The sequence below is a fragment of the Pan paniscus genome, chromosome 3 (assembly GCF_029289425.2).
Source record: "Pan paniscus chromosome 3, NHGRI_mPanPan1-v2.0_pri, whole genome shotgun sequence".
Lineage (NCBI taxonomy): Eukaryota > Metazoa > Chordata > Mammalia > Primates > Hominidae > Pan > Pan paniscus.
The window spans coordinates 118,605,611-118,625,929 of record NC_073252.2 but is presented as its reverse complement, the minus strand read 5'-3'; the positions used below and the strand labels follow the sequence as shown (position 1 = coordinate 118,625,929).

At 39.4% G+C, this 20,319-nt stretch overlaps 1 protein-coding gene across 6 annotated transcripts in view; it reads left to right on the top strand.

Annotated features, from left to right (window-relative positions):
• The window catches only part of PRDM5 (PR/SET domain 5), a 230,660-nt gene that overhangs the window by 81,426 nt on the left and 128,915 nt on the right, over positions 1-20,319 (top strand). For all 6 annotated transcript variants that reach the window (XR_010112017.1, XM_034959083.3, XM_034959084.3 and 3 more), the window contains exon 4: positions 19,898-20,072. Coding sequence is in view for 5 of the 6 variants with exons in the window: in XM_034959083.3 (XP_034814974.1) it covers positions 19,898-20,072 (175 nt within the window). In the remaining variant the exon portion in view is untranslated. The remainder of the gene's footprint in view (positions 1-19,897; positions 20,073-20,319) is intronic.

Here is a 20,319-nt window from a genome sequence, read left to right as displayed (position 1 = left end):
TCAGCCACTGTTGAGCAATACGAAGTAAAATGTGAAGTTCTGCATTCTATCACTGAATTCACTACTCAAAAGAAGGTATAAAAATTACCTTGTACTTTATATACTGTACTCAATGTAATTTGTATAACAAAGTTATACTGTATTAAGCCAAGTATATTTCACTCTGATAATTTTGAGAAGTCTACTATGTCACAAAATCTAGGAAAATGTTACCTTAGACCCTAATCTAATCATCCTTGATTGAGTCTTAGTCACCGTAGAAATCTCACATGATTTAAAAAACACAAGGATAGGTAGAGATTTGTTAAAGGATACAAAATTACAGCAAGATAGGAGGAATAAGTTCTAGACTTTTTCACTGGGGTCCCCAACCCCTGTGCCGTAGACCCATACCTGGCTGCACAGCTGGAGGTGAGCCATGGGTGAGCGAGAATTACTGCCTGAGCTCTGCCTCCTGTCTGAGCAGCAGTGGCATTAGTTTCTTATAGTGATGGCATGGAGGGCTGTCTCGAGTGGCCGCTGCCATCATGCCAGCCACTGCAGGGAGGGTATGGGGAGGAGGCAGATAGCCCCCTGCAGCCTGCCGCCCTAGGGGCCACCATGATGTGTCCGGGCTGGGTCGCCTGTCAGGCCTATCGTGGGCAGAGTCGTGACCTGTGATGGACAGAGGGGCCCCATATTGCGGTCCCAGGTTGGGCAGAGAGGGGCCCTGAGATGAAGCTGGGCCTGGAGTGGTGCTGTGCTTGCCCATGGGGTGAAGGGGCTGGGCCTGGGTCACGGAGCTGGGGCCACACTTTTGGGGCCTGAGGTGGGAATTGGGAGCAGTGCTTGTTTTGAGGACCCAGCCAGCCATGCAGTCACTGTACCCACCCTGCTGAGGGTGCTGGGTTCCTATGCCTTGGGAGGAGGCTCTGCGTGGGGCTGCCCAGGGCCATGTCCATGGGGTCCACCCTGCATTGGGGTGACTGCCAAGCCTGACATTCCCAACGGCTGGGCCTGGGGCCCGTGATCCACTCCCAGAGGAGCCCCTCCCCAGGCAGGGCCCTGAGCCAAATGACGGGGAGCCCCAGGCTGTCCCTGAGCACAGGGCCAATGGGGAGAGCTTGTGTCAATGTCACTCTTACCCCAAATGCTGGCCCCAGCCCGGCGAGAACCTGGAGCCCTGCCCCAGGGTGCGAAGGGGCACAGCCAGGACTGCATGCTCCATGGAGCCAGTGGGAGCCAGGAGCAGGTAGCAGCCGCACCCTCCCAGATGCAGCTTCAGCTACCCAAGTTGGCGCTGTGGACCCAGGCCTCCCTGTGCTGCTTGCAGGCTCTGAAATGCCTGCTCCCGCTCCCTGGCTTCTCCCAGCTGTCAGCGCCTACTCTGATCTCAGAGCAATGTGGGGCTGAGCCTGGTTGCTGTCACAGCCTGGCTGGGGGTGCATACACTTGGGGCAGTGCTGACACACCAGCTGCCTGCTGCCTCAGCTCCCTGCTGCCTCAGCTCCCCCCCTCCAGACTTGGGCACCAATGAGTGTGGGGGGGTTGGAAACCAATGCAGAGCTGAGGGCAGCTCAGTGTGGCCTGCAGGTGCCCCTTGGCACAAGCACCTGGGCTCCATGGAGGTGGCAGGAGGCAGATAGGCTCCTGGGCGAAAGGGGGCAGGTACCCAGTGAGGCCCCACCTTCAGGCTAGGGATTGCCTGAAGGCTGGGGGCCAGGCTGACAGTCCGGTCGACCAGAATGGGAACTTGTGGTGCCTTTTCTGGGCCTGCCCATGACTGCCTGTGAACCAAAGAATGCACACTTCCTCCCCTCCGAGGCCTGTAAAAGCCTCAGGCTCAGCCAGAGCAGAGCAGATGATGGAATGACCAGCTGCAGAGAGGAGCTACCCTCTCTGCTGAGAACTGAATGCTTATTGTGATGGCTTGCCTAGAGAGAGGAGTTACCTTCTCTGCTAGCAGCCTGAATGCTCATTGGTATACCCTGCCTGTGGAAAGAAAACCTGCGGGTTTCCTCTGAGCTGTTCTGTTGCTCAATGAAGTTCCTCTTCATCTTGCTTACCTTCTACTTGTTTGTATACCTCATTTTTCCTGGTCACAGGACAAGAATTTGGGACCCGCCGAATGGCGAGGCTAAAAGAGCTGTAACACAGACAAGACTGAGACCTGCTCCTTGCTTGCCACATTGTGAGTGAAGAGAAGGAGAGAAGAGCTGCAGCCTTTCAGGGATCCCAGACCTGGGATCTCCCCAAGCCAGGGCTGTGACTCCTTCTTTGGGGTGCTGCAGTTCCTGGTGTCTCCGAGCTTCTGGATACCACTATGTTCCCTGGTGTCAGCTGTGGAAGCTACTTGCGGTGTGCCTGTCCCAGCTGCAGCCTGGCAGAGAGCTGGCACCTGTGCTGGCACCTGGAGCTGCCCACCCTTCTGCAGCAGCCGGCATATCTGACTGTGCATTGCCCAGACCCCACACTCACTCTCACACCCCTTGCCGCTCCATGCAGTCTCCCTTGGCAGGTGTGGAATCCAGGCCATTAGTGTGAGCTGAACACAACCTGCCAGGTCGAGTGGGCAGAATGAGCTCAGTGGACTGAAGCAAAAATTTGGGCAAAGGCATGACTGGCCACAGAGGTTTCCAGCCAGAAAAGCAACACCCCAAAGATCCCATAATAATAGGAGTGCAAAACCTGTTGTAAACTGCACATGCCAGGGATCTAGGTTGTGTGTTCCTTATGAGAATCTAGCTAATGCCTGGTGATCTGAGGTGGAACAGTTTTATCCCAAAACCATCCCCAGCCCCATCCCTGTCCATGGAAAAACTGTCTTCCACAAAACCTGTTCCTGGTGCCAAAAAGGTTGGGCACTGGTATTCTATACCACTGTAGGATGACTATAGTTAACAATAATATATAGTTTCAAAAAGCTAGAAGGAAGACATTGAATGTTCCCAACACAAAGAAATGATACATGTTTGAGATGATGGATATGCTGATTATCTTGATCTGATCACTATACGTGATATGTATTGTAACATCACTAGGTACCCCATGAATATGTACAATTATGTGTCAAGATAAATAAGTAATAAAATAAAAAGCTTTATCTTATTCCCCAAAAAAAGACAGCTTGAGGAAAGGAAAAAGGAAGATTACTAGCAGAGTTGTAGGCTATTGTCTATGGTACTTTACTGCATGAGGAAGGTACAGAGGCTGAATGGAAGAGGGGTTGTAAAATTGGAGTATGGGCTTTCCTTTCACATGGAGCTTTGTTTAACAGAAGTCTAGAAAGTAGATATAAGAATCATTATCATGGTTAGTTTATGTCAAAACTATACATACTGTCTTATTATACTTAATTAAATGGGTAATCATTTGACTAGTGTGTCTATGAGTTCGTAAGTTGGTACTTAATGGTTATATTATTTAATTCACCTCAGTGGACAGAGATTAAAACAGAGTCATTTTCTGGTTCCTTTTCCTGTGGTTAATTAAGTCCTTTGAGATATGGCTGTGTACACTTTATGGTGGTTTACACATGTCTGTTTTAGTAGTTTTGCAGACAGTAGACAGGAACAAAAAGGGGCATAGTCATTCTTGCTGAGAGTTAACCCTACACTTCTCCAAGCAGTAGAATGTAAACTCAACTAGGCTTTTGAGAACTTTCCCTCAGTGACTTAATTAATTCCATGCCCATTTCTGGACTTTGGAATATAGCATGCATCTATGTAGCTTGTTTTTTACTTTATCAAATTTAAAATGCTCATTATCGAACATTTATATTTTTATATTAAACTTTTTTAAGTATAACCTGCTTGGTTTCAAATATTTCACATGCAACATGACATTGGGTGGAATAATGTTATGTTGTATGTAAAAGTGTAAGTTGTATGTAAAAGATTAATATCACAATCCTTTGAAATACTTTGCACCTTGCTATTGAATAAATTTGATGACTTTTAATTCTGTTGACATAATCTAGAACCCATAGGGAAACTCTATGATAATGTTTTACTTCTAGAAAGTCAGTCAATAAGTAAAAACAAAACAGAAAAAACATAAAAAACTTTTATTATCCATGCTTATGAAATGAGATTTCAAATGGAGTCACTTTGATGCATCATACAAATTTATCAAATTATTGAAATTTTGCATCAGCAGGCACCTCAGAGATTAAATATATCCTTCAGGAAACCTAGCCTTATAACAGTATCACTAGCCTTATAATAATCAGGTAGTTGTAGTATCCTGTCCTTTTAGACTTAGTATTGGATTGACAGTCAGGCATGGCAATTCCTGAGCATGTTGGTGGTAGATTGGTGGAGATGGTGCTGGAAGTCACCTCCAGAGCATGGTGAATTTGATAGGCAGGTGGGTAGAATAGCCTCAGAACATTTGACTTTCACTCTATATAAATCTTGTGGCACATAGCCCTTTATATTGGGTTTATTAATAATAATGATAAAAATAGTCATTGTGACTAATAGTAATTGGCACTATGCTTAACACTTTAGATATATTGTCTTATTTAATTCTAACAACCCCCCCAAAGTAGTAGTAATATTCCCATTTTGCTGATGAAAAAACTGAACCCAAGTATATAGAGCTTGAAAGTGGTGGAACAAAGAGCTTTTCACCCTAGCCAGTCTAACATGCAGTTTTGGTATCTAGATTCCCCCAGTTAGAGATGATGAGCATAATAATCAGTTTTTATCTAGAAGATTCAGATGAATACTTGTACATTTTACAGCAATGATAAATATGTGCTTTAAGTACCTTTTAAATATATGAGTTGTGGTGATGTTTACAGTTGATCTAACACCAAAGCTAATAAAGTATCTAACTGTAAGTCTTACAGGAGAAATCATGGGTTAAAAGTCATTTGGAATTGAGGGCACTCTCAGTGCTTAAGAGGATGTTTCTATAGAAGAATACAAGTATCCTGTTTTATACTTGATCTTAGTAAAAAGACCAAGAAGAGATGTAATAGCCTTTGTTAATGTTTGGAAATATATTAAAATTAAAAAGATATTATAAAAGATATATTTTTCTATTTTTTGGAATATTAGGAAAGATGATAATAAACAATACTTATATATTCCTGAACTTCTGACATCAACATTCACACTGCCTTACAAATGCACACTTTCTCATTCTTTTTTCCTAAAATAGAGAAATATCCCCTTCTCTTTCTTAAGAACAAATCTTCTACCTGTTTCTCTTTCTGATGAACACTTACCTTGTAGGTTATCCCTTCTCCCCATTTGATCTTTATCCTCTCCTTCCTTCAATTGTCTGTATGCTGTGTCTTCATTTTCTTACCTCCAACGTTCTCTGCCACCCACACTAACCTGGTTTCTGCTTCCCTCTGGCCTTCTGTTTGTTCTCTCTCAGGTCACTAGTTCTGTCCTCATTATGAAGCCACTTGATGCTTTTCAGATTTCCTTTTACTCTCAGACTCCAAGGCAACATTAGGTGTTGTGGACAGCTACCTCCATCTTTCAACTCACCCTTCTTTGGCTTCCTGAAACCACCTATCCTCTTAGTCACTTTTTTTTTCTTTCGCCTTTATAGCTTATATTCTTTTACCCAGCTATTAAATGTGCGAGTTCCTTTCCTTTTGTATTAGTCTGTTTTTATGCTGCTGATAAAGATGTACCAGAGACTGGGAAAAAAAAGAGGTTTAGTTGACTTACAGTTCCTCATGGCTGGGGAGGCCTCACAATCATGATGGAAGGCAAGGAGGAGCAAGTCACGTCCTACATGGATGGTGGCAGGCAAAGAGAGAGAGGTTGTGCAGGGAAACCCCCATTTTTCAAACCATCAAATCTTGTAAGACTTAGTCACTATCACAGGAACAGCACAGAAAAGACCTGCCCCTATGAGTTACCTCCCACAATATGTGGGAATTCAAGATGAGATTTGGATGGGGACACAACCAAACCATATCTCCTTTATTCTACCTCTTTCAAATATGTGTGTACATGCATGCACACAGGCATAGGCACACATGCGCATGCACACACACACACATTTTCTCTTTACTAGGTTTCTCCTATTTGAACTCTAGACTAGGTCAGTTTTCTATTATATACTTCAGTAGTACTGTGTTGCTCTTTGTCGTCACATTCATCAAGTTATTTTTATTTCTTTGGTGGTTGATTAATGGCTATTTCCACTCTTTAGGAATACTGTAAACTCTTTAGGAATAGGTACTGTATTTTATTGCATTATGTTATACTTAGTCCTAATTGCTTCACCTTATGTGCTCAAGTCCTAAGAGCTCATAAGTGCTCAACAATTTTTTCAAATGATTTATCTTTATCAGAACTACTTTCAGATTACTTGAGTGAAAACAATCATAGAATTAAAAATTGTTGACATTGAAGGATTATGTGCAGGTGAGTCAGGAAGAAGAACTGGGAGAGCCCACATGTAATTCTAGTTCATGTTTAAAGGCATGAGAGCCAGGAGAAATGATGGTGTAGTTTCAGTCCAAAGGCAGGCAGGCTTGAGACACAGAAAGACCTGAATTTGAGTCTGAGGGCATGAAAAGCCAAATTCCTTGCTTGATGATAGTTGAAATTCTCTTGCTTGGAGGAGAGTCAGCCTTTTTGTTTTATTGAGGCCTTCCACTGATTGGATGAGGCCCACCTACACTTTTTAGGGTAATCTGCTTTACTGAGTCTACTCTACTGATATAAATGTTGATTTCATCTAAAAACAACTCCACAGAAACACACAGAATAATATTTGACCAAATATCTGGACACTCCACGTCCTAGTCAAGTTGACACATTGTCTCAGTCTGTTCAGGCTGCTGTAACAAAAATAGATGATGCTGGGTAGCTTATACCCTACAGAAATTTATTCCTCACAGTTCTGGAGGTTGGGAAGTCCAAGATCAAGGTGCCTGCTGTTTCAGTTGTCTGACGAGGGCCTGCTTCCTGTTTCATAGGCAGCTGTCTTCTTGCTGTAACCTTATGTGAGGCAAGAAAGTAAGGGAGCTCTCTAGGGCCCCTTTTATAAGGGCACTAATCCCATTCATGAGGGATCCATCCTCATGACCTAATCACCTCCCAAAGAGCCCCCCTCTAAATGCCATTACATGGGGAATTAGATTTCAACATATGAATTTGGGGGGACACAAATATTCAGCACATATAAAATTAACCATCACATTGATCAAATGAACATTTCTTATAGGCTGCTTTCAACTAGTTTTTTCAGATGTGCAAGATTAAACAATCTATGCCTGATTTTTTTCTTAGTGCTTTCACTTTGCTAATGTTGTTTTCCCTACTTTAATGAGCCCATTCCCTACTAATATTATTTTGTTTAGGACTTATCTAGCTTTCACAGATTCAGAGTGCGTTTCAAACATCATCGTGAAACTACCTCCAAAAATTCTGTAACTACCATTCTCTGTACAACTATCTTGGTCCTTTTTACACTTTATAGTCCCCTCTTCGGGGATATGTTCCAAGATCCCCCGTGAATGCCTGAAACTGGATAGTACCAAGCCTGATTATAATTACTGGAAACACATTTCTGTTCCTGTCTTCTATCCACAAATTTAATGCCTTTTCCATCTTAACTAAGCACTTATCATGGACCGTGGCTATAATTTTTGCAGTTTGAAGTGCAACAGCAAGACTAGCATAGATTCCTTCCTCAAAATGGTATGGTAGAAGATTCATTTTTAGCATAGATGTTATCAATCTCAGCATATTAATGTTTTTTTTTCTTTCCTAATTAGGTCAAGAACTTTCACCTTTTCAATTAAAGGAAGCATTTTACAACTTCTTTTGGGAATATCTGAGTTGTTAGCACCACTACTCTGGGGCTATTACTAAGTAGAATAAGGGTTACATGAACACAAGCACTGTGACAGGTGGCAGTTGGTCTGATAACCGAGAAGGCTACCAAGTGACTAATGAATGGGTAGCATCTACAGAATGGATACATTGCACAAAGGGAGGACTCCTGTCCCGGGTGGGATGAAGCAGGGCAGCATTAGATTTCATCACATTGCTCAGAATGGCATCCAATTTAAAACTCATGAATTGTTTATTTCTGGAATTTGTCATTGAATATTTTTGGATCAGGGTTGACCAAGTGTAACTGAAACAGCAGAAAGCGAAAGTGCAGATAAGAAGGGGACTACTGTACTGTTATTCAGCCTGTTTTTTCTGTTTCCCCTGAGAGCATATAAAGTCCAGGGGGGAAGGACCAGCCTTATGTGTGTGGGTATTCAATGCTCTGCACATTATATACTGTAGTAAATGTATTGAATAAACTTTCAGCTATCTAATATGTTTCTGGTATGTCAAATGGGTGTATGCTTGGCACAATGCTGGTTCTCTTTCCAGGGAGCACAGTTACTTGTCTAATCTTTTTTAAAGATTTGAGTGAAACCCTCTCACCCTCTCAACTGTTGACCAACTTTTGACTTCTTAAGAATTTGTTGAGAATAGGAAATTTATTCTACAACCCCATTGTAGCTCATTCTACTTTCTGAATGACATTCTTGCCTTTACTGTCTTACTAATTCAAAAGGAAATGACAATTTTTTTCTCATATTTGATTCAATTCAGCAGATACTTTGTTGATAGCCTTCAGTGAGCAAAGTATCACATCAGGTACTGAGGTTGCACAAAGGTGAATATGATATAGTGCCTGCCCTCAGGGGGCTCACAAGCTCATGGGGAAGTGAGGAGGCCAGGGAAAAGAGAGGTTTGTGTTTAGCTAATTCTCATGCAATACAGCATAAATGAATATTTGGGGAATAATTTATATGTAATTTGTGATATAGTTTGGCTGTGTTCCCACCCAACTCTCATCTTGAATTGTAGTTCCCATAATCCTCATGTGCTGTGGGAGGAATCAGGTAGAGATAATTGAATCATGGGGACAGTTTCCCCTACTCTGTTCTCATGACAGTGATTTAGTTCTCACGTGATTTGATGGTTTTATACGGGGCTTCCTCATTTGCTGGGCACTAGTTATCTCCCCTGCCCCCAGAAGAGATGCCTTCTGCCATGATTGTAAGTTTCCTGAGGCCTCCCCAGCCATGCAGAATTGTGAGTTAATTAAACCTCTTTCCTTTATAAATATCCTAGTCCCAGGTATTTCTTCATAGCAGCGTGAGAATGGACTAATAGAATTTGGGTGTATGATTCCTTCCCCATGGAGCTTCCAACCCAGTTGGGGATTCAGCTAAATAAATACAGATGAACATGGAAAAGACTCTGATAGGACCAGCACAGATGGTTAGGAAGTATGTATGGGGGGCCTGTTCCTCACACTTGCTTATATAATAATTTAGTTGACACTCTCTTTTTTGATGTGATGTGGACCAATTAATGTTAAGTTAATAAAAGTTGGCCCCAGTATGGGATCATAGACTTGATACTTCAAACATTTTATTTTACCTTCAGTTTTATAAATCTATATTTATTTACCAATTTACTGATCTATGACCAAAGCTTTCTTGGTTCTAAGTATAGGTTCTCTCATTAGCATTTGCTGTCATATTTTTTCATAACCACTCAATATCCAGTTTTACTCTTTTTAAAGTAGTATAAGTAGACTCTTGCAAAGCATCCTAAGTTCAGAGTCCTTCTAGAGTTGTGATTTTCCCCTATCTTTTATAATTGTTTTGCCTCATATAATTTGGCTATTTCTTTTATAGACTTATCGTTGAGACTTTTCAAAACATTCAATTGATTTTCTTAGAAACAATTGAATTTTTCTTACTCAGCTGTCTTTATTTTATTTGAAATATAGTTCAATTATATGATTAAAGTAACTTGTCCCCAGTGTTTTAAACAGGTGTAGGAATGAATGCGTGGGACTGTGGGAAGCATGCCTGACAGTCAGGTGGTAGGAACAGAATGTGTGGGCAAACAAGAAGACAGCAGCTTCCTAATTGAGAAGACTTCAGGTGGGGCATCATTCAGTAGATTTTGTGGTATGCAGAGTGTCAGTTAAGTTTAGGACCTAATTAAGGGGAGGTCAGTTAAAAGAGCTTCTGATGTAAATAAAGCAAATTTGCAATAAGAACATGTCCGCCCTCTAATCACTTGTTTGTAAAACGGCTGCCCTCTCCTCCACAGCACTATCTGATTCAACACTTTCATGGTTTGTCAATATTGATAACTTATTTTTAAATAAAAAAGTGAAGTGTATATATTTTTCTTTCAAAAGCCACTGCTTCCCAAGCTCACATCACAAGAAAAAGTAGCAACTTTTTCTGTTTATGTTCTTTTTTGTTGATTCTTTTCTCCACAATATCAGATTTGTGTCATGAGATGGTTCAAACATTACTAGCTCTGCTTGAGCCCCTCAGAGAAAGATATGTGTATACATACACATATATGTTAGTAATTTGTGATTGATATTCTTTGCTTATAGAGTTGATTTTTTTGTTTAATATAGTATTCTGTTTTTAGGAATCATACTAAACTGTTTCCTCCCTGTATGGCTGATTATAAGCTATGACTAGCAAACCAGATTTTATTTGCAGTTGTTTGAAGCTTCATCTTTCTTATATGACCTGATTAATGCACTCTGAACATGAAATCAGTGTATCCTGCCCTGTTCTTTGTTTTGAATACATCTGTCATTTTCTGCCTCACATTATTTTCCTTGATTTCAAGTCACTTGCTTCTTATTTTCAAATAAAATAATTTTTAAGAATATTATTCTGCTTCAGTCAATTTTTGCTCAGAAGACCACTCCAACGAACAACCCTAAACTCTTAGTGGTTTATAGCAACAGAGGTTTATTTCTTGTTGACAAAGTATAGGCTGCCAGAGGCTATGACTCTGTCCACAGCTTGGCTCCACATGGCATCTGAAGATACAACCCTTATCAGGGACATGTGTTTTCCTGGCAGAGGGAAAAGAGAGCGGCGGCCAAAATGTGATGATTTTTAAAGCTTTCACTTGAACGTGGTTCACTTTGCTTCTGTTCACATTTCATCGGTTAGTGCAAGTCACCTGGCCAAACTCATAAGGTATACCCACTCCCCAAAGGTAACTTTCTGAGTCACATAGCAAGTTGGGAAAGTCCTCTTACTGGGAAGAGAGTGAATAAACAGGAATCCTGTCTATTACAGTTATGTCTTAAAGACTTTTGGTTTTATTGTTGGATTATAGATACATTTTGTGAATTTTAATGTGGAAATGATTTTTTTCTTGATGTTTGTCAGCTTTGTATGTTGAGTGCTATAGACATATCAATACACAGGTTAAGACTGATTCAGGAGTTTAGTAAAGAAGCTTTATATGAGAGGATATTAAATATGAAATCTTTACTGTTTCATTCTGTTTTCTTTTTTGCACCTTCATCGCTTGTCTTTTATTTCTATTAATTATTGGATAGCAGTCCAGAGACTTTTTTTTCCCTCTACACTGGTATAAGTTGTTCATTTATAAGCCCTTGCATTGTTTTGAAGATAATTCCCTTTTCCATGGATTACCCATTAGTCATGTTAGCTGGATAGTGTGGATTTTCACAATTTACTACCTTTTCAATATAATGAATTGTACCTTTGCCAATTTCACAATCATGGTTTTTCTTACAGTGTCCACATGTGGATAGCAGCCTGCCAACAAGTAAACAAAAACTGAGTTAAGCGACATACAGATACAGCTGAAATACCAAATTACCCGTGGCCTCTCCTGGAGTTATATTTATTTGCACACAGTGGGGACTAGTATTTCCTTGTGAAACAAGAGACTTTTACTGTTTTGAAATAGCAGAACTGAACCTCAGATGCATGAGTTCATTAGGATAGATTTATCCTAGTGAGGCATGGCACTTGAGACAAAGAGCAAATTATCAGAGAAAGTTGAGGTGTACACATAATGCCGGATGTGGAAGGGTCATAGAGAATTTGAAAATTAGATTTATTGCCTAGATATCTAGGAGTAAATGTTTCTGTGTAGTGATAGAAGCAGAAATAATTAGACTGGAAGGCATCTTGAGTTCATTTGGTCCTAACCATTACCACAGTACAGAAGTAGTCACATTGATAAAATCTTATCAAAGCATGGCTTATGTTACGCTATGTAATTTTGGAGAATGGGCCTCTCAACCTTACAAGGTTGTATATTCCAGCTTTTCATAGGAATCCTAGTTAAGTATTTCTCTTAATTCCATACCATGCTTTGTTTTAGTAGGGTGAGGTCTGAGAGGGAAAGCAGTAATCAGATCAGCCTCTATATGTACTTTTCCTTTTAAATTCATTAACTAGACTCCCCTAAAGATGAGTTTATTTCACTTGTGATTGAGTCTAGCTCTAGAAGGAATGAGATTATAAAGTCCAACTCTATCATTTTACAGATAAAATAAGAGTACTGATGATAAGAGGCTTCCCCAAGGTGACAGAGCCTCAGAGCGGCCAAGCCAAAGCCAGAAGATAGTCTTGATAAAGTGTTCTTCCTGTCATATACCACATATAAGGAACTACTCTAAGAATATATTAATATCAAATGTAGCTAGGCAGTGGAATGTAAGCTTCTCCTGTGCCTGAGACTGAGGCCACAAAGTTAACTGTATGTTTTGAGCCCAGTGCTTGACCAAAAAAGAATAATTTTGTAAGTCACTGAAGTAAAGAGAAAGAATAAAAAATTATATGGGGCCAAATTCCCTTCAGCCCATAAATGCATTGGATTATTTTAGGCTCATTTGGAAAATATTTTATCTAGTGAAGTTAAAATTATAGTTGCATAATTTGATAACTAATTCTACTTCATTCCTGACCTGATTATTCTAGTTCTCATGATGCTAGTCCTAGCCTCAGGTTCTAGATTGGCTCTAGAATTTACTATTTGTGGGATCTTTACATTTTATTTTTCATCTCTGAGCCTCAGTTTTCCCATATGTAAAATGCAGGTGTGTTGGAGGGGCTCCTTTGGAGAAGTTCCTATTGGAGACAGACCTTGATGCTAATCATTTCCTGTCTGCCAGATATACTTTACATATTCTATATTATTTAATCCTCAAAACAATTCTTTGAAGTAGATACTATTGAACCCACTTTATAGATGAGGAAATCTAGACTAAGACAAGTTAAGATAACCTTGCTTAAGATCTGTAACTAATCAGTTATATACTAGGATACAAATTCAAGTCTATCTGACTCCCAAGCCAGTATCTATCCAGTGTACTGGACATTTCCATTCCTATCTCCAAGGGTTCCATGAAGGTAAGATGAGACAAAGTACATGAAAAACTAGAAACTGCAAAGTGCTATATAAATGAGGGATACTGTTATTTCTTCTAAGCGTTCTTGGCTACGTAATTAGCAGAAATTAGCAGTAGAGTCCAGTCCAAAGCATTAATAAGTCTAGGGGCATTGTATTTTCTATTTTCCAATGAGGACATTGAGGCCCATAGGGATAAGAAAGATGCCCACATAGCCATGAAGTGACAGAGCACTTCCTAATCGGGTTCCAAAGCCTACCATCTGGCTGGCTTCTCCAGTACTTTGCCTCAGGCCTTGATATTAGCCCTTTGCATAGGAGCTGGGATTCTATTACCCACGGATTGATTTTCTGTGATGGAACTTCCCACCCAGTGTGCTGAGATACCTTGGGAATCTAAGAATTAGGTTATTAGTGTGAGGTGAGATACTGATGATAGTAGTTTTTTCTTATAGTGTTAAGACCATTTACATAAAGTTAACCATTCAAAATTCGTGAAAGTCCAAATGTTATTTGAATATTGCTGTATTTATATGACTACTCTTCTAAACTTTCTGAATTTAGCAATGATTAATTTGATGCATAAGAAGTTTGTTGGTGCCCCTGCCTCTAGAGAATGCTCTGTAATGGCCACACCACATGGCACTACCTCTGACTTTTCTGCTGAAGCATCCTAGCCAGGTTATTGCTTTTTTTCTGGATTTGTTTATCTTTATTACAAAAATTTTTTTGAAAACCATGACAACCATCATATTTGGAGAAGCTTTTGTGTGTGTGTTTGCCAGCAAATCTGAATTCCATATTATATGATGTTACCAAAATGACCAGTCTGATACAATCTAAGCCACTGCTATTGTTTTTCAGCTTTGTTCAAAGAAGCAAAATTCTACTCTCTTCTTTTCTTATCAGAATGCATTTGTTGTCCGAAGGAAGGGCTTTGTGAGTCGATTTGTCATCTAAAATAATTTTTTTGGTTGGGGATTATGAATGACTCAGTTTGTAGATTTGTTGACTGAATTGACTAATATTCTACGGTACCTTAGTGACGGTCCACATGAAATTATATTTATGTGTACAGAGAAGAGATAGATTTAAAGCAAAAATTCACAGTTAGTGTTTTGTTTCGAATCTGTAAGAAGAATCATTATTAAATACAGCAGCATCTTTGAATGCTTCAGGGAAAACTTCATTACCTTGGACTCATCCTTGACCCTTCCTCTCTCACACTCCATATACAATCTATCAGGAAATGGCATCTGCTTTCCCTTCAAAGCATGCTCAGAATGATTACTTTCCACTGCCTCCACTACTCACTGCTACAGTCCTCATCGAGTCACCACTATCTGTGACCTGGCTTAGTTTAATAGCCTCCCAGCTGTAAATAAATAAAGGAAAAGTTGAGTAAGCTTTTTATTAATATGTGTTGTTTTTCTTCTGGCACAAGTATTTTACTACCTATTATTTTAAAAATATTGAGCAAGTATTATGAGATTAGCTTGCACTTGATAATTCTTTTCCACTTGAGAAAATCATCTTTTGGGGAGGTAAAAGCAACACATATTAGAAATTCATTGATCACATGAATTAAGTGACAAAAACCACAGAAGTAAATGATGTGCCCAACTGAAGTTAAGACAGTTGATATAGAGAACTCCTAATTAAAAGTTCCTACATGAATTTAGTAGATTAGAGAAAGTTTTTTGAAGGAGGATGAAAGTGAGCTGTGCCTCAGAGCACATGGAGGAGTTATAGCAAGGGGCCAAGTGGCATCTTTGCAGTTGTACTAAGGTAGGAATTAGCTCTGTGTTTTCTGAGAAGTGTACTAGTTTGATGGAAGAAGAGGAGCAGGTACATTTGAAGGAGATTTGGGGATAAGAGAATGACATGAAAATTCAGATGATGGGAGTTCACTTGGTAAGCTGTTGGAGTCGTATCTGGGAATATGACTGGTCCTAAATGTTGAGAATCCTAATGTGGACCTGGAGATGGTGAAGGAGGTAGACCCAGTCAATATTGTTGTTAGGAAATCTTAAGTGGAGTTAAGAATGTGATTTTGGAGAGCATGATGGGTGTAGTTAGGTATCCAACTATCCTAGTTTGCCCAGGACTCTCTCAGTTTTAGCACTGAATAATCCCTATCCTTGGAAACCCCTCAATTGCAGGCAGACTTCATGGTTGGACACCTTGGGTATGGTTCAGACAATTGATTGGTATCTGAGGTCCAAACCAGAGCAACACTTTAACATGTTAACAGTGGAAGAGAGCATGACAACAGGAGATCCAGGGCAGAGCATTTAAGAGCTCTACTAGGCAGGCAGATTTATTACAAAAGTAATAAATAACAATAAGTAAGAAAAACAACACATATTATTAAAAGCTTACTCAACTTTTCCTGTATTTATTTACAGCTGGGAGGCTATTAAACTAATCCAGGTCATAGATAGTGGTGACTCGATGAGGACTGTAGCAGTGAGTAGTGGAGGCAGTGGGAAGTAATCATTCTGAGCATGCTTTGAAGGGAAAGCAGATGCCATTTCCTGATAGATTGTATATGGAGTGTGAGAGAGGAAGGGTCAAGGATGAGTCCAAGGTAATGAGCTGGATGTCTTATATTTTGGCTGAGAGCATTTTGACCAAACGAATTGTAATCAAAGCAGCACAGTAAAAGCAACTTTGTGTGATAGTTTGGTTGAAACAGACTTTGGACACAAAATGAATATGTTAACCACTGGCATTCAAGTTTTTGTTAAATAGTAATGATAGTAACTACCACTCATGAGTGCTTTCCACATGTAGGGCATCTGGCTAGATTTTGCAAATATTACCATCTTTAATCTTCACAGCCATCCTATGAGATAGGCACCACTATTTTCTTCATTTTACAGATGAGGAAATTGGTGGTTTGGGAGATTAGGCTGTTTGCTCAGTCACATAGCTAGTCAATCTAGAGTGAGACTTTGAACCCTGAGCATCCCAAAGTCCTGCTCTCTTTGGTTGCCATATAGTACTGCTTCTTGGTATCAAGGAACAGGGTTCATTAATTATCCATTGTTATCTTTTACTACAAAAGTAACAAATAAAATAAATTAATTAATTCTAGGAAAATTATAAAATGTAGAGGAGCAGAAGATGACTATACAAAGTACTCACGATTTCCTCCATTAGAAACAGCCCTATTAACACCATTGTTTACATATTATTTTCTTTTTTGGGCATATTGATTTACATACATTTTTAAAAATTAAAATGATATTTGATAAATGTTTTAAAACCAATTGTTGGAGATTTGACTTTTTTTCAACTTATATTGTTGGGCCAGTAGGCTATGGTGACTTTTTGATATTACAAACACTGTGCAGTAGAAGTAATGAGCCAAAAAACAACATGCAAATAAAATAAAGCAAAATGAAATGAGACTAAAAAAAGACAAAAAATTCAAAACAATAGGCAAGAGATGAATAACAATTGTAAAACCATTCATTCTATAAATATGTTGTATTCAAATTATAATGCTTTGAAAACTGATGGCTGGGGAATATTTGCTTTTGAGCAGGCCTTGATGTTGAACAAGTTTCTAAGTGTTTTTAATAAAATCACCTGGAGCCAGTGACTTGAATCACAAGCAGGATCTCAGCCCTTAGGCAGAGTCACAGGAAGGTGGCTCATCTTAAGTGTATATACAAGGCGTCCAGGAGGGACTGTGCTCAAGGGAATAACCTAAGACCAGAAATGATAGATATAGTAAGGAGAATTAATCTCAGGATGAGAATATTAAACCAGTGATCAAATCTGAACCACAAGGTTATCGCTAGGCTAACAGTAACATGACGACAGGAAGCTGATACTGAGTCCCAGAGCATTGGGGCAACACTCTTGTCTTAGTCCATTTGTGTTGCTATAAAGGAATACCTGACACTGGGTAATGTATTAAAAAATGTGTATTTGGCTCACAGTTTTTTAGCCTTGTACTGAAGTATGGTGCCAGCATCTGCTTCTGGTGATGGCTTCAGGCTGCTTCTACTCATGGTGGAAGGTAAAGTGAAACAAACATGTGTAGTGGTCAAAGAGGGGATAAGGAGGGTGCCAGTCTTTTTCTAATAATCAGCTCTCTGGGGAAGTAATAGAGAAAGAACTCATTCATTATACTGAGAACGGCACTAAGCCGTGTATGAGAGGTCTGTCCCCATGACCCAAACACTTCCCATCAGGCCCCACCTCTAACATTGGGGATCACATTTCAACATGAGGTTTGTGGGCACGAACACCCAAACTATAGCAACTGTAAATCCTTCCTGCCAAAGGGCAGGAGATTAGGCCTGGGATGAGCCTCCAGGTGGACAAAATGGCTCCAGAAATTAGGGATCTGGCAGGCCTTGTCAATCTGAGGTTTGCAGGGAGGAGAACAACACCATGAAGAGTTGCAGGATTTGTAGGATGATCAAAAATTAGTGCAGTGTATGCAAGGAAGTGACTTAAGAGGATACTTCTTAATAGTATTGGGGTAGCAAATGAAAGGAAAGAGACTGTTGGTCTGCACAGTGGTTGGAATTATATGTACAGAGATATCCAGACATTCCCATTAAATAAATAGATTGAAGTAATACCTGTAACTATATTCCTCTTTATATCACATTTTTTGGCAAACAGAGAAAAACCATGCAGCTGGTCCTGTGGAGCCTGGAATGCTGCCATTACTTTCATTAAATTAAAGTTTTAGCTGGTATATGAAAATTTTCTTTTATTACAGAGCCTCTAAACAGACATGCCATATCCTGTGATTACAGTTTAAGTTAATGGTATCATGTTTTAAAATTAAAAATTATTATCTTTCCTTGGTGCTATCAAAACCATCACAAAATTAATCACTAATATACTAGGATGACGGTTCAATTAACTTTCATGGGTATTGATCAGATAAACATAATATTTATTATTGCATTCTGAAGTCTTTATTAGGTTAGTGGGTTACCCAAACAGTTAAAAACTCATCTAATAAAGACCTGGAAAATGCTGCTTTTGAGTTAAAGAGACCTCTTGCTTAGTGTCTATATATTTTTTGCTTGTTTGCTTTTGTTGCACTAAGAATACCAATAGTATATAAGTTAATTCAGTGATCTTAATTAGAAATAACCTTTTTAATGTTTTTGGATATATAAAATTTAAAAACTTCCAAAAGTGTTCTAAATGTTATAGGAATGTCTATAAATTAAGTGTAGCACATGATTAGATTTGCTTCAGTGCTTTGAACTTTTGAATCAAGCCTTCCTTCCATAGTATTAGATGAATATGATCATAATTTCTGTCTCTTCCATGAAATTTTCTAATATATATTGTTTTAAAATTACAAAGTAGTCATGCTATTATTCAAAAAAGCCCTCCCAAACTAAGACAATGTTGAATATAGCCCCTCTCCCATCCTCAAAATAACTGTATGTACAATTTGATGCATGTCTTTGCAATTTTTCATGAAGGTTCTAATTGTGTTTACATATATACATAAATCTATGCATGCATACACTCTCCTTCCTCCCCTCTCTCCTATTCCTTCCCCTCTCACATCTTCTCCTTTGTCTTCCTCCTCCTCCTTTTAAACATAAGTGCTATGATATTGCCAAAGGAGAGAAGGCTTTGTTCTGTGCTCTGTGCTTTATTGAATTTCATTCATTGGTGGACCTTACTTTCTTTGTCCTTTCCTGCCTTTGCCACTATGAAGGTTCAATAAATTCAGTCTCTGTTTTGCTTTTCTTTATATTCAGCAGCCTCACTAGGAACCCTCCCAGAACAAATCCTTAACTATGTAAAAGAGAGCAATTCTGGGTGCTTTCTCCTGGGGACAGCCCGCTTTACAGCTTCAGTTCTGGCTTCCCTGGTGATTGGCCCAAGGCCCAGCATGGCTTTTGTATCAGTTGATTCCAAGTGTGAAGTTTCTCTGGGGTTTCCTTGGAAAGAAGGTTCTTTGTAGCATTCCTCTTCTGTGTCTGTTATTGGTCGAGGTTTCCTCTGCATTAGTTATCTATTATTTCGACTATGTCTGATTTCTGTTTTCCAGGACTTTCTAAAATATCTTGATATGTTGATGGTGGACCTTGTTTTTTTTTTTTTTTTCTTTTTCTCGTGTCTGTCATTTCTGTGGGATTTAGAGACCAAAGAGGTGAGGTACACATGATGGCTCCATCAACACCTTGAACTTCCCAGATGTCTAGTATTTTTTCTATTTCGGGACCAGGTTTCAGTAAATTCTTTCAGGGGACGAACTTATTTGCACTTCTTCTGGTTTGTGTTAGAACTTGAAAGGCTTTTTTTTTTTTTAAGTTTTGTGTTAGTGTTAATAATAATGAAATCATTGATATCTCATTGCTCTCTGTCTGCATGTGTGAATGACACTGTTGCATGACAACTACATTTATAGGCCACCACAAAGTGTTGCTTGCATAAGGCCAGTTAGTGATGCAAAATTCACTTTAAAAATTGAACATAATTTCATTTGACATGTGTAAATGTCACTTTTTGTCATATGTATTTGTATTTTATTTGCCAGGTAACTGAATATTGTCACCTGCCTTTTTCAGCACCCAGATCAACTAGAAATAAAAAAAAGTAATAACTTTTCATGCACACATAGTACTCCATTAATGTATCTTAAAATTATTTCTTAATTACTATCAGAAACAAATGAATGGTTCAGCATTTAAAAAAATTTGTTTCAGGAAGGAGAAAACATTTTCTATTTGGCAGTTGAAGATATAGAAACAGACACGGAGCTTCTGATTGGCTACCTGGATAGTGACATGGAGGCCGAGGAGGAAGAACAGCAAATTATGACAGTCATCAAAGAAGGGGAAGTTGAAAATTCTAGAAGACAATCAACAGCGGGCAGAAAAGGTATTGCATCTTTAATTGGTGATCTGGGAGAAGAAAAGTTGTAGAAAAAAGTGTAGTTTAAACTGTGGTTGAATTATAGTTGCCTTGTAATATGGCATTCTCAAATAAAGTTAGTTTTTGTCAAAATTGTTCTCGAGGGTATCCTGTGGTGGACTCATCTTTGTTACAGCAGGAAAAGTATTTTGGGAGTGGGTGATGGATGTACCCTATAGGACTGCCTAGGCCGCAGGCAGGGCTGCATTGCTAG